This window comes from Terrapene carolina, unplaced genomic scaffold (assembly GCF_002925995.2).
Source record: "Terrapene carolina triunguis isolate 2854851 unplaced genomic scaffold, T_m_triunguis-2.0 Scaffold951, whole genome shotgun sequence".
NCBI lineage: Eukaryota > Metazoa > Chordata > Testudines > Emydidae > Terrapene > Terrapene triunguis.
In genome coordinates, this window is record NW_020665302.1 from 8,370,955 (window position 1) to 8,388,559 (window position 17,605).

General features: G+C 42.8%; 1 protein-coding gene across 2 annotated transcripts in view; it reads right to left on the reverse strand.

Moving 5' to 3' along the window:
- The window catches only part of GCN1 (GCN1 activator of EIF2AK4), a 58,577-nt gene that overhangs the window by 38,761 nt on the left and 2,211 nt on the right, over window positions 1-17,605 (reverse strand). For both annotated transcript variants that reach the window (XM_026661213.2, XM_024197384.2), the window contains exons 2-20: window positions 16,573-16,675; window positions 14,152-14,215; window positions 13,367-13,498; window positions 11,644-11,752; window positions 10,800-10,898; window positions 10,577-10,711; window positions 10,002-10,070; window positions 9,808-9,916; window positions 9,302-9,376; window positions 8,526-8,654; window positions 8,243-8,293; window positions 7,655-7,753; window positions 6,841-7,014; window positions 5,286-5,438; window positions 4,239-4,331; window positions 2,293-2,368; window positions 1,956-2,115; window positions 711-900; window positions 453-577 (exon numbers count right to left, since the gene is read on the reverse strand). In XM_026661213.2, coding sequence (XP_026516998.1) covers window positions 453-577; window positions 711-900; window positions 1,956-2,115; window positions 2,293-2,368; window positions 4,239-4,331; window positions 5,286-5,438; window positions 6,841-7,014; window positions 7,655-7,753; window positions 8,243-8,293; window positions 8,526-8,654; window positions 9,302-9,376; window positions 9,808-9,916; window positions 10,002-10,070; window positions 10,577-10,711; window positions 10,800-10,898; window positions 11,644-11,752; window positions 13,367-13,498; window positions 14,152-14,215; window positions 16,573-16,675 — 2,145 coding nt within the window. The remainder of the gene's footprint in view (window positions 1-452; window positions 578-710; window positions 901-1,955; window positions 2,116-2,292; window positions 2,369-4,238; window positions 4,332-5,285; window positions 5,439-6,840; window positions 7,015-7,654; window positions 7,754-8,242; window positions 8,294-8,525; window positions 8,655-9,301; window positions 9,377-9,807; window positions 9,917-10,001; window positions 10,071-10,576; window positions 10,712-10,799; window positions 10,899-11,643; window positions 11,753-13,366; window positions 13,499-14,151; window positions 14,216-16,572; window positions 16,676-17,605) is intronic.

Here is a 17,605-nt window from a genome sequence, read left to right on the forward strand (position 1 = left end):
AAGAAAAAAAAACACTGTGGTCAGTAAAAAGCAACAGAGAGTCCTGTGGCACCTTTAAGACTAACAGATGTATTGGAGCATAAGCTTTCGTAGGTGAATGCCCACTTCGTCGGATGCATGTTCACTGAAACAGTCTCACCATCTTATTCACAAGACTATGTCCCTGCTGAGTTGGCTCAAACTATTTTTACCCTAGGCCATTTTCTCCGAGCAAAGAGCTCCTTGTCTAAGGTGCTCCTGACACCTCACCCAGGCCTAGAGCTCAGCCACTGCCCCATCATTTCCCTAGCAACTTCCTATGGAAAAGGTTTTTTCATTCCTGCACTCTTTCCCTCCCACCCATGGCAGAACAGAGCTCCCTCCCTATGGACCACTCTCCCTCTCTCATCACCTCCACCCTTTGCCACTGAGATGTCCTTGGAGATAGTTCAGGAAAAGCAAAAGCTAGTCACCTGGTTTATGGGTGTCTGGGTGGTGATTCTGGGTAGAATTTTATCCAGCTGTTTGGTAATGAAGTCTTCGGGGTCTATCTTCATCTTGATAAGGAGGACTGGCCAAAGCCCAGACTGCACCGCCACTGGAAAGACGTTTATGGGAATACATAGGCATAATAAATACAGAGCAGGGACTGCTAAGAAATCTAAGCAACCCCCCAGGCAGCCCTCACCAACACCTAGTAGCCAGTAGGATGGTCTTGTCCCTTCACTCACCCAAGGAAGGATGATGGCTCACTAACAGCATCTCCAGTGCTAGATTTTCTGTCTCAGTACGGTCCACCTCCAGCCCTGCTACACCTGAGATCACACACAGTGTCTCCTGAAGCACACGAGGGGGTATGTATGTTTTCCCCAGCTCAGACAGCTCTCCAGTCTCTGTCACCAGAGCCTCAATGGGCAGCACCTGAACAGACAGAACTTGCAATTAACCCATCAGAGCACATTTTTGAAGGCCTTGCCACTTCTCTCCCCAGCACAAAAAAAACTGTATTGGAACAAACAATAAACTGCCTTAGATAATACTGCGAACCTGCAGACTATGGAAGAAAGAAGAGATAAAGGCTGGTGCTGTGGTTGAAGCACAGAACTAAGAACCATGTAAAGGGAAGAGAAACTCTGAGAAAGGAAGGTTATTCTGAACTCAACCAGTGGTGAAAGGCAGGATAAAATAAGTCACCCTCCTAGAGGATGGATTTGGGGATGTTCACTCTAACAAGTACATCCAATCTGTATAATGGGTAATTCCCCCCAACGTCCTTACCAAAAAAACTTCTGCTAAGCATCTTGGATCCATCTGACATTGGGAGGGAGTGCCTAAGTGACTTAGGAGCAAAAGTCTCACTGACAGTCATGTAGGTGCTTTTGCAAAACCCACCTATGGTGGTTGGATACTGCAAATCAATCTACTTTATAATTACACACAGTCACAGCCTAGCAAATAGTGTGTTTAATTTGGTCTCTTATTTTATTATTTTTTCATTTCTAAATAATTACCAATAAAATGTGCATATTATACATAATTTTTAAAGACAGCCTGAACAGTGCCTCTGAACTATTAGCTAAGGGCAGCTACTAACCAGCACATCGAGAAAGGGAACAGAGTACTCTGGCCTCACAAAGGAGACAGAGAAAATAATAGGTAACTACTTAGACAAAAGAACACAGGCACATAGAAGCTGGAAGTCTTCCTCCCCAAACAGAGGCACAGGAGGGATGGTGAGGACAACTGTGGTCACAAGGAAAGGTAAATGACCCGGACACCTGTACAGTTACTTATGGAAGTCTAGTAAGGAAGGAGTGGTGTTATGTGGGATCATTAACACAACAGCCTTTATAAAGCCAAAATTCTGGTTTTGACATCATGTTGTGCAGCAACATTAATAGCAAGGGAATTACAGGGGCTGAATCTGCATGACACCAGGAACTAGTGGCAAGGGAATAGACCTGGTGATCATTCACCTTATGAGACTTGAGAACTGTTTTCAGCTCCTCCAAGATCCCATAGGCCAACTTGTACCCTCCAAGTGAGGACAAGAGTTTCCTAACCGTCTTCTGGGCATGCCTACGAACATGCCAGTTCCGGCTCAACAGTACTGCAACAAGGGCTCGGTGGTACTGTCTGAAAACAGAGAGAAACAAGTTCAGCAAGGGAACTAGTCAGGCAGAACATTCAGACATGTAGATATCAAAAAGTCCAGCCTCTCTGTGTAAAGTCCCACAACCCCCCTCTCCACTGCCTGCATTAGTACTTCAGCAAGTTAACTGCATCCGATTAAAACAGACAATTTCTACGTACTGAACTTTATTTTCAGGGAGCCGATGCGCATGATCCAAGAGGAGGCGCTCTGTCAGCTGCAATACCGTGCACATGGCTGTAGAGAAACACAAGACATGTAAGACAAACAGCGTGAGGGTTTACTTGCTGTGGGTTTAAAGAGGCTGGATCTTAACCTATGAGCAGACAAAGAGCGCACAGGACACTTCAGAACAACATATCTGAAAAACCAATCCTTCCATAGCTGCCAAGACACATCCTCTACTGATCCTGTGTAAGAGGCAACAGTATCGCAAGCAACTAAGATTTTGTCTATACTGGAAGTACCAAATGTAACTGAACAGGACTCTTACTAGCAGGGTTCTAGCATGATTCCCCCGAGCAATGTGAGTGGGGACAATTTTTATCTGATAACAGGTTATAGAAACTGGGCTATAGACAAGACCTTGTGTACCCCGAGACATAATGGACCTAAATTCCGCAGCAATGCCCTAGTATCTGTGGCATTCTGGTGCAGCTTCATTCAAAAATGAGCATATAATACTATTGCTACAATAGGCCATGCTACTTAATTTATGCCATTCTCAGATTCTCTGTTTCCGCATGCCCCTGGTTTTTGTCTCAACAACATATAGCTGCATGATAGAAGATGTTGAGAGAAGCTGGAGGTTTTGGCACTTGGATAGGGGGGACGTGGGGATTTTTGGCAACCAGAAAGTCATCAGAAATGGTTTGGCATTGTTAAGCAACTCAGTTCGCTATTTCTGCTTACATAATGTGTAGTGAAACATTTCACAATTGGTCACTTACACTGTCAGCATTAGGCTCCAGAGTTGAAATGTAATTGCAATTAACAGTGGCTGTTAAGTATCTCAGGGATATTATTTCAGGTTGTCTGCAGACTCAGGAGGATCTCTGTTCATGTTTCCAAAGTTTCCTTCACAACAGCGAGAGCAGGAAACTTCTTCTTTTAAATGAAAGCTCAGATTCTGAAGCATAATTCTATAGTAAAGGGTGGATTCTGCAGCAGCACAGAACACATGCGCCCTGGCTATCATCACATCTCTATTATACTGTTTTGCTATCATTGTCTTGGGGAAAAAATCCCTGTCCATACTAGTCAGGGAAACAACACTAGCACCTTGTTCGTGACAGCCATGTTCAAAGAGGAGTTGTGTGCATAGCTCTGCTCTTAACAGGAACAAGTACAGCACCTTTCAGCAATACTAACGTAATCAGGAGAAAAGGAGAACTCTGACTTCTGAACTGTGATCACAGTGAGTAAAAGAGAAATAATATTACTTCAAATTTAGAAAGATTTACATCTTCAACGCTCTGCACATAGATAAAATCACTTTGAGAACTAATTAATCACCTCATTTTCAAATATTTTGATTGAAAAGGTCATGTTTTTCTGGACACGTTCTGTTAATTTTTCCTTTAAATCTTTTGAATTCATTTTAAACATGAGGGGACAAAATGGAGACAGCACTCACTATAATTCATAGCACAACAGATTTTCTGTCTCCCCCACTATTTCTCCTCCACAAATCTATTTCTCCCATTGATTTTCTTTCCCAACACACCATTACTTCTCCCCTTTTTCTCTTTCCTCCACCAGACCTAACTCTTTGGGTTTCTCTAGACTAAAACTTGTGATAATCTACTGACTGTAGATACTCCACAATTATTTTTGTCATGGAACAACATTTGTGAAGTGTCTAGATTAGCATTTAACAAGGTGTTTGATAACTCAAAGTAATCAACGAATTCATGTTAAAAGAGGATCATGAGTAGACTAGACAGGCCCTTTGAGAGAGCAATCTGTTCACTTTAGTCTGAAATCTGACCCTAGTGTCAGACAATATCGCTAATAAGCAGCAGCATCTCTTGTAAAGTCCCAAATAATAGGATTAAACAGGAACTGGATGTGTATCAATGAACTCTGATCACATTTAACAACTCACCTTCCTCTGATGCAGACTGCAAGAACTTCTCAGAAGTGAATATTTGCTTTTTCTCATCCAGAATCAGCTGCCAGAAGCCACTCAGTTTGGACTCTGAGAGAGAGGGGGAGAGATTTTTCCATCAAGGTAATTCAAAATAAGCCAGGATTTACCATGCAATTACTTCTCTCATTGAAACATAGTTCAATCCTGTCTCTTAAATTGGGGTTCTCTACCTTCACTGCTCTTCAGGTATAAAGCTTCCAACAACTTCCCGCTATCGCATTCAGACTGTATACCACCTACACACCCACCCACAGCCCTGTTACAACAGCACTTTCTACTACAGACATTTACTTATAAACCAAGAGATTAAAATAATTAGAAAGCCCCATTTACACCTGCATCTCTGTCTCATCCAGACCTTCCTAGGACAAGTCTTCCAAGTGATCCAAACATTGAAGGGGAGGAGGGAACTTGCACGTCATGTTTGGTAGACAGGGAGCAAGCTGTATAGAGGAGTTTTGCCCTAGCAGATACCGGAGTTTGGACAGTTCTTGGAAGGAGGCTTTGGTGGTGGAATTTAATTGGAAGCATACAACCTTTGCTACTCTAGTGGATGGTGGGGTCCCCAACTGCTTCTTTAGAGGGTCATTTCCCAATTTTCCAATCTCACCACACTCCAAAGAAAGAGAAAGTGTTACAAAAAAAGGTCGTTCTTAATGCTGGTTTAATCAATGCCTCAGTCAATAATTATGGGAATTTAAGACCTAAGTGAAGATTTTCTGTAATAAGAGAGACCACTAAAAAGGCATGCTGCACCAACCTAAGGCACTGAAGTCTGAGATTTTCACAGCTATGGCACAGTAACAATTCTGCTTAGTCTCACTTACATGAGATCTGCCTGCACTTGCTCCACATGGGATAAATCTTACCATGGTTTATACTTTAACTGGCTTACAAACAGACAAGGATTCTCTATGAGGAAGCAACAGACAGACTAAGAATATGAGAATATCACAAATCCACTGTCAGTTGCTGGTAACTTGTTCATTTGTGGCCTCTTACCAGCTAGTGCATCAGCCAAAGACATCCTACAGATCAGCAAAGCAGAAGCAACGCCTTCCGTTACCATGGAAACCTGCGTACTTTGAGATGCAGACTTTTCCACTGTCTGGATAAGCATTGGTAATAAGTCCATTGCCTGTAATAACGTGTCACCTGAGGAAAAAGGAAGAGATAAGAGGCAAGAGAAGGTGGACTTCCTGGATCTACACTGAAAAATTCTAACAGCTCTTCTGTTGTCATGAATCCAGTTATGGAAATGAACTGCAGAGACCATTGAGAAGGGTCTACATCTCCAGAACAGATAATCTGCCAAAATGACTCTAGTTCCTTACATCACCACTGTACTTAAATTTTAACCCACGGCAAACAGAGGCACTTTCCCACTCCTGCCTCCTCAGTAACATGCTGCCTTCTCTCTCTGAATTTCTGTTCAGAATGAAAGAAGATTCCGACCCAATGCTACACAATTACTCATCCACCCAACTTCCACCCAGTTTCCTTGCATTTGACAGAGAATGTTTCCTGAACAGAGTACATTTTCTGAAACAAGGCAAAGCAGACTTCATTGGAAGGTCTGTGAGCACCTCTCTCATCTCAAATAATCAAAAGTCAAAGGATTCTACCTTTGGCTTTCAAATTTAAATATCTTTTAAATTAACATTCAAAATTACCTTTTTTACATTTCCAATACAAGATGTAACACAAAATACCATAAACAAAAAGAAATATTTCCAAATATGTAACATCACAAAATTTCAAAGTCAGTCAAGAAAGAGTATTTTAACCATAAAAAAATCCAAGAATTAGATCAAATATCTTTATATTCTTCATATTTATCAGTTGCTTGGGAAAAAAAATTCTCAAGGTTTGCCAGGTAGGTCAAACCAATGGCACAATCAGCAAGACGAATGGGTAATTTCCATTTTTGTAATATTGATGCCTTGATCCCTGATCCCATGAGCAGCTGCACACAAGCAGACCCATGCACCCCGATGAAGCCCCAACAACCTCTGGGGTCTGGCTACAAGGGTCTCAATGCAGGATCCTGGCCCTCACCACTAATTTAGTTCTCAAAGTATTTGCTTCTGCCCTCATAACAATAGACAGATTCCTGGTAGACAGAAATGCAGCGTTCACTTAGAAAGTCCAAATTCAGTCACTCACAATGAGAAAATGAAGGCAGTTCCACAGTATCTGTGTAATATTTGCATTAACTGTTCAGCTACACCAACACTGATCATCTCTTTGGTTTATACAGTCTCAGTAACAGTGGATTTATTTAAACGTCTATTATATATTTTATTTAGGACTACAGAGATTGTTACTCTACAGTATGGGGATCAAATTTTGGGTCCACAATGATGAAGGCCAGTAGAAGCAATTCTCAAAGGAGTACCAAAAGTTTGGGGTTTCTGAAGACCTTTACTTCAGAAACAATTTGTCACACAGAATCTATCTATATCCCTGCAATGATCAGTTTACACCTAGAAGCATGAGATTCAATTACCCTTCTGTTACCCTGCATAACTGTAAGAGTTATGATCATAAAGTTTACCTTTGAAAGAGGCTAGCATGCATTGCAGGTAGGCATGTCTCACAGCTGAAGTAGAGGTTTTAAGGCTGAAGGCTTTCTTTAACCACTCTACAAGCTTCTTGGGAACTTCTGTGGTGAACCGATTACACCAAAGAGCAAGGACAGAGACAGCATGTACCAAAGTGCCTTCGTGGACTGGGAAGAAATGCAGAGAAAGTCAACACAGCTATCTCAAACCCATGAATGCATTGAGAAGGTAGCAGGTAAGCAGGAAGATGCTGAGCAGTGATGGAAAGGATATCCATCACTACACTTCAAACTGAACTTACATAGCATATTCTCTCTACAAGGCTGCTTTATCACTATAGAATGAGGGTCTACACCAGCAGTTCTCAAACTGTGGGTTAGGACTCTGTTTTAATGGGGTCGCCAGGGCTGGCATTAGACTTGCTGGGGCCCAAGGCCAAAGCCAAAGCCCGAGCCCCACCACCCGGGGCCAAAGCCAAAGCCCAAGGGTTACAGCTCAGGTTACAGGCCTCCCCACCTGGGGCAGAAGCCCTTGAGCTTTGGCTTTAGGCCCCTCGCCAGGGCAGTGGGGCTCAGGTGGGCGAGCTCAGGCTTCAGTCCCCGTTCCTGGGGTCGTGTAATAATTTTTGTCGTCGGAAGGGGGTTGTGGTGCAGTGAAGTTTGAGAACCCCTAGTGTACACAAAGGATCCCGTAACTCAATAGCTGTGTATCAGAGTTATCTTCAGCGAAATATGCTCTGCACCAAAATCCTACTCTGGCTTGAATGAAGCTGGGCAGGATCCAGAACAAAGAAAACTGTGTCCTCACCTTCTTGTTGCAGGAAAGGGATGAAAAGTTCAGCCATGGTTCCACTCAGCTCTTGACTTGAAGATCCAGAAACCACATGATGACTAAAACTACCAATTCCTAAAATGACAAAACACTCCCTGGTTAGTGCCCTACTACAAGAGTGACTGCAAACCAAACAATATAGGCTACAACCGACACCTCATAGCTCAATCCCATTCATCCCTGCCTGTCCAAATTTCTCTCCATCGCTGCACCAGTTCTGGATTTAGCCGTCCTGCAGCTACAGAACCTGGTGGACCTCTCTCTAAATTTCTATCATTGCTGCAGCCACCTAATCCTCCTCCTTTGGCTACACATTGTAAAGCTTTCTGAATTTCCACTGGTCTCTAATGGCCACCAACAGCCATCAACCTACTTAAAGAGCAGAAGGCCATTAGCCTGCAGGCAATAATATGTACCATCACCCAAGACCTTCCAGCCATGGCTGGTTAAGAATTACTGGGTTGGGAGCTCTCAGCCCAGACACTGACACCTCAAGTACTCATCTTTCCGCTAAATCTGTTCCACTGTAGAATAAACCTCTCTACTTTCTTCCAGTAGCCTTACCTGAAAGGACACTTATCTTCTGAGCCACAACCGTCAGTTTCCCCTCAGAACCTGTCAACAAAAAACACGGTGGTGAGAGAGTTGGTAGCAAGCAATCTAACTGGGGCATTTATTAAATGAGAGAGAGAGAGAGACTATTTTTACCAGAAAACTGTTCAGCCTTCCATCTGATCCAGACCATGCTGGCTCTATTCAACTTTTACAGCTGACATACAATATGGAACACTCCTCAAAGCAAGCAAACTTCAGCTAATCTGCACTGACTGACTCGGAAGTTACTTACCCCCCAGGATAGCAAACAGGTGTCTCCCCAGTGACTCCACAGCCGATGGATCACTGCATTGTCGAGCCAGATTCTTTAATGCCACCACTGCTTCATCCATCAGCTGTGGACTGTTGGATTTCAGTTGACCTAAAAATGGAATGTGCAAGCTACGAGTTACTCAAGAGCTATGCACATTTCCTCCACAGGGTGCGAAGTCATCTTTGTGCAATCCATGCGGCCTGCCTTAGCTTCTGGCCAAGTGAGAATTTCCTCCCTTCCATTTTGGCAGGGCATATAATCAGTATTGTTACTATTAACGCCGCAGTTTTACAGCATTTTACAGACATTAACAAATTTACACTCCACTCCTCTGAGAGATTGGAATGATACTTCCCTATTTTACCGATGGAGATACCGAGGCACATGGAATTAAGTGCATTGCCCAGCGTCACAAAGCTAGTCTGTAGCAAGGCTGGAAACAGAAGCCAAGTCTCTTAACTCCCTGTTCCATGCCTTACCCCAAAAGCAGCCGTCCTCCTGGTACTAAACCACTTTGCACAACAGGCCTCAGGCAGCCACAAGATTGCTAGAACTGAAACCCCAATTCTTTTCAGAAGTTTAATGTGCAATATTTCAATTCCATATCACAGTATCGCCTCCCGCCCACGACAAGGACATCTTCATAGTCAAGAATGGCACTAACAATATGGCAATCATAAACACACAGGCACAGTCAGAGTTGTAGGGAGTCCTGCTAAGAATCTGTCAACCCATCCAGAGGTCATGGCACTTACTGGCCAGTCCCTTCACGATGTCCAGAGCATACTGGCTGAGATCAAGGGTCACGGATGCTAGCAAGCAGGAGATTGCTGGGGACAGAAAAGAAGTTATGGTGTTAAACAACAACTGGCTTTTATCCTGGCAGTAACCTCACACAGTCCAAGCTCTCAGAGACCATTAGAGAGGAGTTGTTGCCATGGGAAGTGGAAAGAAAACCACAGAAACTGCCTCCCATGGACAAATTTACTCAGAATTATTCTACACATTCAGCTCTGAAAGTCTGTTCCCCGCAAGCAGTAGATACCACATACCCAGCCACTTGGGATCACATCACCAGTGTGACCCCTCCACATCCCCCCTGTAGGAGCCAGCCAGCCTGCCACCTAGCTCTGCTCACAGGCAAAGAGTCTGCCTGAGCACAGTCCAATGGGTGGCATTCTCCTATTACCCACACCAATTCCTGAACTCCAAGGAACAACCCTTCATGCCCCCACCCCATGTTGCTTTAGAGAAGACTCACTTTCAATCACGTTCTCAGGGCTCCGCAGTAGGGATTTCTGCAGAGTTGGTAGGACCAGGTCCTTGAATTCAGAGTGAGTCACATATCGGAGAAGGGGGGCACAGTTATCCTGCAGAGAGAACACGGTCAGGCACCCAACACAGCAGCAAACATTATACATGGGACAAAAGTATAAACAGTGCCATGTGTCTCACCAGCAAGTGCTTCTGAGGTTTTGTCTTACTCATTACGATGGTCTTCATGTAGAAATCCAGAAGGGCACTCTGAACAAGCAGAACATCTGTTACAGTCATGTCACAACCTGCTCACACTCCCCAAATGCCAGCAGGGAGCCAAAGATCATGCCCCGTCTTGTTTCCCCCCAAAACACTAAGCCCCATTCAAGCTGAATTTCAGTTCTGTTACCACTCCCCCACACACAGCTCCACTAGGAAGCATGGTTCTTTGCCCTATCTGCCAGCCTGAACATAAAAAACCCTCAGAGAGCTAAGTGCTCAGCTCCATTCCTGAAATGGGGATATAGAGATAGGGAAAGCAGGTGTCTTGGCCATCTCCCTAAAAGCAAGAGATACACTGAAGTGCTGGGTGTGCCAGTCTCCCTAAGCACAACTCAGATCAGGATACCTGAGCTTTAATCAGATCCATCTCGCTTTACTATCAGACTGACAGATGTAAAGCACCAGACTTGCTGTAACATTTCTACCCCTTCCCAATGGAAAATCATTCTGATTATTATGGAGGAGAAAGAGGAGCCAGTGTTCTTATTTACCTTGTGTCTGTTAATAACATCCATCTCTTTCTGGCTTGTGCAGAATTGCACCAGAAACCCCAGCATTGCAGCATAGCTCTGGTTTGGTTCTAGACTGAGAATGACAGACAGGTACTGATCCACCAGCCCTGGGTTCTGTTGAGAAGAACCATAAGATACATTAACTCAAGTGACACTAGAAAAGTCAGTGAATTAGGTCACACTGTGTCAAACCATATGTCACCTCTTTCCAAAGCCTGTTCAATTTCTTCACAGCTCCAGCCACTGCATGCTTGTGAGAACCTCCCAGAACTTCTAACAGAAGCAAACACTGGACTTCCACCTGCCAAGAGAAATAGGAAAAGACACATTCACACACTTAACACTTGAGAAATAGAAATAGATAACGTTCACTCTAACTCTGAGTAAGGCTTCTAGGATCTTCATCAGCAACTTCCTCACCACAAATGACTTTAAACAGGATTTCAAATAGATGTTCCTGTGAGCATTGTAAAGAAAACAGCAGTTTCACATCTCCAATTGGTACTGTGTTCCAAGATGGCAGGAATAAGGTCCACAGGACAGACCAACCAATCGAGAGAAAATAAAGTGAAAAGCTCTTAACACCATCCCAAATGTGATATAATTGGCAACCTGCTTAGGAGACACCCAAGATGAGACCAGTACAGGATACTGCAGGGTTGGGGTTCAACTGCATTACTAACAGATCTGGGAGGGTATCCAAGACGAGAACATCAATTTTGTTGCAGTTCCAGACAGAAGTGTACAGAGCAAGTTTGCCTGGCTCTAGCCAAAGCTATTAATCTCAATACCTCCTGCCTCTTTTACCAGAATAAGGGAGACCAAAAACTATACAAAGTGTATAGGGTAAACAAAGGGAAGAGAAAGGCCCTATGAAGGTGGGTTTTAATGTAACACCAGCTGTTACAATCACCACTACCAAGCCCACAGTCACATTCAGGATTCTTCTCATTGCCACATTAGCCTGGAAATACACAACAATACTTCAAAGCCTCTTCCTTATCCCTGAGGGGCAAGATACCTTTCCAGAGCACAAAAGTACCTACCAGCTTTTTCCATGTTTCTCCTTCTCTCTTGTCACGTGTTGGGAAGACTATGCGCACAAGCAAACAAATCCAGGAGAGAGCCAGCAAAGCTGCAGCTCCACTGCTCTTACTGTCACAGAAAGGGGAAAAGGGAGTGAGTCTATAGTTCCAGAGATATTGCTCAGCCTTATTAACCCAGGACACACACATTATTATGCCCAAACTGGAATTTGTCACCTTGTTAGCGAAGCATCTTTACTGGAGAAAAACAGCTGAAGTCTCAGGTTTTAAATCAATTCTCAGCACCACTAATTAGCACATTTTAAACATTCAGAATCCTCTGAACAACACATCAAAAGGCCAAACCTTGCCTTCTGGGGATGTCAAACCACAATATGAGAAAGATCCCTAAGATCTGTGGAAATCCCTAAGGCCAGTAGAGAAGGGAGAGGCAAACATTTTGCAAGTTGAATCCCTGGGCTGCAAGTAACCCAGTTCTCTCATCAGTTGCTCTCTTCTACAGACTGACTGGACTGCACTGTCTCAGATTTCTGAATGACTACTCACTTATCATTCACCCTCAGCCACTTTGGCGCAACACACTTATTTCTGATTTGTGCCAGATCTATTTTCTATCTCTGTTGTAATCCTCTGCTCTCTCCCAAGGTGATGGCAGAAGATGGATCCTTCACATGCCCGTCAAAGCTCAAATAATCATACCCCTTACAGACAATAACAGGATCAGAGTCCCTTAAGAACCAGCTGCTACCAGACAGTATCTAGAGGAGTAAATACTACATTGCATGGATAAATCGAGATTGGACATTTTTTCTAAAAGACATACTCTAATTCAAATCCCTAGTTACTGGGCTTGATGCGGGAATCACCGGGTAAAGTGCTGTGGTCTGTGTTATGCTGGAGGTCATGCTCAATCATAATGGTCACTTCTGGCCCCATTCCCTAACTGGGATCTCTGGTTGCTACTGTAATACAACAGCAATAAAGTGTTTTAGAAATGAATCTCAAGAACACACCACAGCAGGGGTAACCAATTTTTTTTTTTCCCAAGGTCCAAATTTCTTGGTCAAGGTCCAGACTCCAGAGAAAAATAATACAAAACCAGTAACAATACTGGTAATAATAAATAAATAAAAAGATGTCGCCGTCCGTTGTAAAGCATCTGGTGGTCTGGATTTGGCCCACGGTCCACCTATTGACTACCCCTGCACCACAGAATCAACCCAAAGCAGATTAAGGTACCAAAGCTGCTAATGTCTTGAAATTAAACAGCTGAACAAGTGTCCCTTTCCTGGTCATTCCTTGATAAAGCAGCTTAAAAGAAGTCGTCCTGTATTTGAAGGCTACTGAAAGGAAACTGTAATCCAGCCCAACCCTGCTATCTGAATTTCACTAGAAGTAAGCCTCTCCCTTCCCAATGGGCATTCAGTGTGCTGTGTCTGCATAAAGAAGTACTATCTGCAGTACTCTCCAATCAGAGTCAAAACAGGCTTCAGCAGAAGTTTCTGAGTCACCCTCTTGGAAATGATGTTGCTTCTATGGCAAGATGGTTGACGTGGTAAATGAGAATAAAATACGAACCATCAATTTTCCCTAATTCTGCTTGGAAAAGTAAGAGTTACCCCCTCTCAGTGGTAAAGCTTCCATTCTGGATGCAAGAGGCTGACTGGCAGTATTTCATGAAATGGTTTCATGCACAACAACGGGAATAGCAGTCAGCCCTCACCTTGGAACTCCAGCCTTGCCACTGATCCCTAAAGACTGCAGGGATTGCAGAAGGTTCTTTGCTGTTGCTTCTGGCTGGGACTCTGCCAGCTGTTGGAGAGCTGACTGCAGGGCTCTGCGGGATGCTGCATCTCTATAGGGAAAAGGAAACATTTTCTGTAACTGTTACAAATCTTGTCAGTGTTTCAGATATTAAATTCTAGATTCCACAGAGAGGGTTCTGCCTCCTCTTACCATCAGTCTGGCCAACAGCCATTATCTCTTTACCATTCCAACAGGTGAAGAAGGGTCTACATCATCTACACTCATGGCAGAATGACCCATTCCCTACCTCAACAGACAGTCTGACCTGACCAGAGGAACACCACAACAATTCTCATCCCATGACACAAGATTAACAATTAATTCTGGCAGGCCCAAAGGGGGGTTTCAACCATTTCTTTACTACAGACCACAGTTTAAATCTAACCCAAAATTGCTCAGTTACAGCCTGATCCTGCAACTCATGGAGGTCTGCAAGGGCAAAGGGATGCACTCATGCACAGTGATTTGCAGGATCAAGATCTTAATTTGTTTTTAATTTGAAAAGATGAATTTTTGTTATTTGGTGTTGTAAAACTTGTTTTGCTACAGATTCTAAATGTTGGGCCTACCTTACTGGACAGCACTCTTTTATGACAAATCTCGCTATATACTACACTCCACATCAACACTATTTCCATATGGAAGATACTACAGTCAAGTTCAACTACCAGATATGCAGCCTTCCCAGCCCCACGTACTCACCTGTAACGATGCAGGGTGAGGCAGAATAGTTTGCAAAGGCCTTTAACTGCACTCTCTGGCAGATCTGCAATAAAATTCCAAAGTGTTTATTTGGGAATCATCAATAAGGCCCCAATCCCACAAACATGCACATGCTTCCTTTTACTACTGTGAGTAGCCCCACTGATTCCAGTGAAACTATTCATGGCAGTGAAGTTAAGCATGTGTGTAAGTGTTTGCAGGATCAGGGCCCAAGGCTGATTGACTGTCATAACAAAAAAAAAAAAAAAAAATGGGAATCAGAATTTCAATTTTTAGAAGTTGGGAAAAAATCAGAGCACACAATACTTTAATATTAAATTGTATGTCATCGGAGATTATGAGAAAAGTCAAATAAATATCTTATTTAAAAAAAAAACCCTCATTTTCAATCATTAAATGCATTTTAAATTTAAGAGCATTTGAAAATCCCATACTCCGCTACTCTGGACAGATATAAAGCTACATTTGCACTAATGATTCATGGAGGAGTCTTATTTAGTCAAAGACTGGCCAGGGTGATAAAGAGCATGATTTTATACAAAAAACCCTAAAAGCCATGGCTGTGACCTACAACCTTGGGACCTGATCTAGAGTCCATAGACACAAAGGAAGTCTTTCCATTAACTTCAATGAGCTTTGGATCAGGTCCTTAATCATTTGTAGAGCGCGAGTTAAAAATTCTAGGCTTGCTTTGTAATCAAGAAGCATAATAGAAGATCCAGCCTCCTATATGAAATATGGTAACACTAGTTTGAGTGAAACCAACTGGACATCAGCATCAAACAGGGCTCCCTCCGCATCTCAGTGTCCACAAATATTTTATGAGTATCTGCTGAAGGATTTAACCTTTATATTTTCATTCCTCCTTTCTTATGTCTACGCTGAACAAGATACTCAAATTGCTGCTGCACGTTTCCTCATCACCCTCTTAGTTACCTTTTTCCAAATGTAGAGAATAAATTTTCACTATGGTCAGACTCAGTGCGGCAGAGTTATGCCACAGGATAGACCCAGATGAGTAATCAGCTATAGGTTGCTTGCTCTTAGATCAGGAGCATTTTGGAAGTGATTTATTCACCTTTCAGAAGAGGCATGCTATCATGCCCAGTAATACTATCATCACATTTACAGAACACCTTTCACCTTGAAGGATCCCAATGAACTTCATGTAAAAAGGAAACATTTCAGTCAACACTGAAAAACAGCCACCTCTGGGGTGGTTCACAGCAGCTGTTTAAAAGTACACAACACCACCATACAACATATTAAAACAAAGTGGAAAAACTAAATTTAAATCACTCCTGCAATTTCATCTAAGCAAAATTTATTTGATCTCACAAAAATGTACCAGGACACCTCTACAATGGGAATATGTAATAAGCAGGAATCCCACTTTACATCTTCACTTCTCATCTGAGATGCCTGTTTTAGGCTTTGCTGGAGCCCGAGGCATAATTAACAGTGCGACCCAAAGGCTATGAACCAGAGTAGCCTGGCCTTGGCAAAATAGCAGCACACCAAGTAAGCACATTCCTGACCTGAGAGGATGGTACAGTGTTCTCAGGTAACGGTGTAAACACATTCCTAGGAGATGGTACAGGAACACACAGGCCTCTCGTAAGAGAAGGATGAGATGACAAGAGAACGGATGGGGATGTTTTGTTTGAACTAGCAGGCACAAGGTACAGGGCAGTAATGAAAAACATATGGAGTGTAAAACGTAACTTGTTTGTATCGATGTATAAAAGGGGAAGGCATAGGAGGGGCAACTTTGTACTTGCCGAGGGGACTGCATCCTGGTGTGCTGAGTGGCTGCCTTGTTGCAGGCATACACGTGTTAATGTATCTCTAGCTCCTATGTTAATACTGTGCTTTGTCAGCAATAAACCTGGCCAAGAGCCTTTGCCACTGAACAGAGCCTGTGGTATTTCCTTATGAATAACATCAAGGTCTGCTAGTGTTTAGAACTGTTTAGGAGGAGGAGAGGGGCAGAACAGAAAAATGGAGCAAAATCTCCAGGACCAGCAAGCCATGCTAAAGGAGACATGAACCTCAGTACTTGTGTATACATACAGACAGACACAGACAAACAATTGTTAGAATTGCTTATAAGGGAAAGCACATACTCCAATGCCTACAGCCCTACGGCCTCAAAAAAGGGCCACAGATTTCAGTCTTTTAAAATGAAGTGCACTGCAGGGGTTCCCAAACTGTGGTAAATGGACCACTGATGGTACATGAGCTTGATGTTTCATCCATTCACTCCACAATTTTTTCAGACGGTGGTATATGAACCAATCAAGTTTGGGAGCCACTGCTTTAGTATATGCCTAAACCCATTCCACACTCTCTGTGAAAGAAATAGCATACAAATGCTTTAAATAGATGAAATACAAGTACCTTGCCCAGTGACACATCTTCCCAGTTCATTAAGTATCTCTCTTCGCTCCTTCACACTGGCTGTGGTCACTTTTACAGCAAACCTCTTCAGTGTATCAGAAACCTAAAACAATCATTCACACAAAAAAAGTTATCACCCTGTTGTCACCATCAACATATGGACTGGACTGCACAACCAGAACAAACAGAAGCACCAGGAAGGGCGAATGTGCCCTTTTGCAGACAGCCAACTCCTCTTACTAACTGACCGGTGTGCTTAGACACAGTCATCCAAACCACCATGGTACTAGGCAAATCAACAACTCCTGCCTGTATCCATGAAAAGAAAGAATTATCAGTGTCTCATACAAGGTGAAGCTCCTCTACTTGTTTGATAATTCAAAATCTCTTTCATATATACAGTAGGATGACCTTTCTCTGATTTTCAACCTGCTTATGTGGTATTGCATCCTCACTCAGTAATATACAGTACCATTAGACTCCAATTACCCTTTTATAAAGTGGACAGACTATATTTACAATGCAATGTGTCTCATGTGAATCACTTAAGGAACCAGTAAAATCAATTGCCTAGTACATGTGACCTTTAAAGGTTGAAAAATTTGCACCAGAATAGAATGCAGATCTTTTGCTTTCCAGTGGTGCACTTTAGCCCCTAGACTGCACTCACTCACTCATTTAAGGGGAGCTTCCACCATGAGACAGTCTATGCTGCAGGCTTAATTTCATACATTGAGTGTTTCACTTATGACTTCGTACTGAAATTGTGTAAGAGGAATAACAAGTGAAAGGTTTCTCATTGTACCTTAACAGACACCTGTCACATATTCATGGAGTTTGTGTGGGTTAGTCTCCTTTTAAACTGAAATGTCTATCAGGTTTAAAAAGTCACATCCTATTTATAAAAAACTCTTTCCTATGTTACCACACAAGTGGAAATTAGATTGTCAATTTTTTTGTTTCAGTAATTTAATTTTCCACCATTTATGCTGTCTGTTTACTTTTTACACCTAACCCAGCTTCAGAAGTGGAA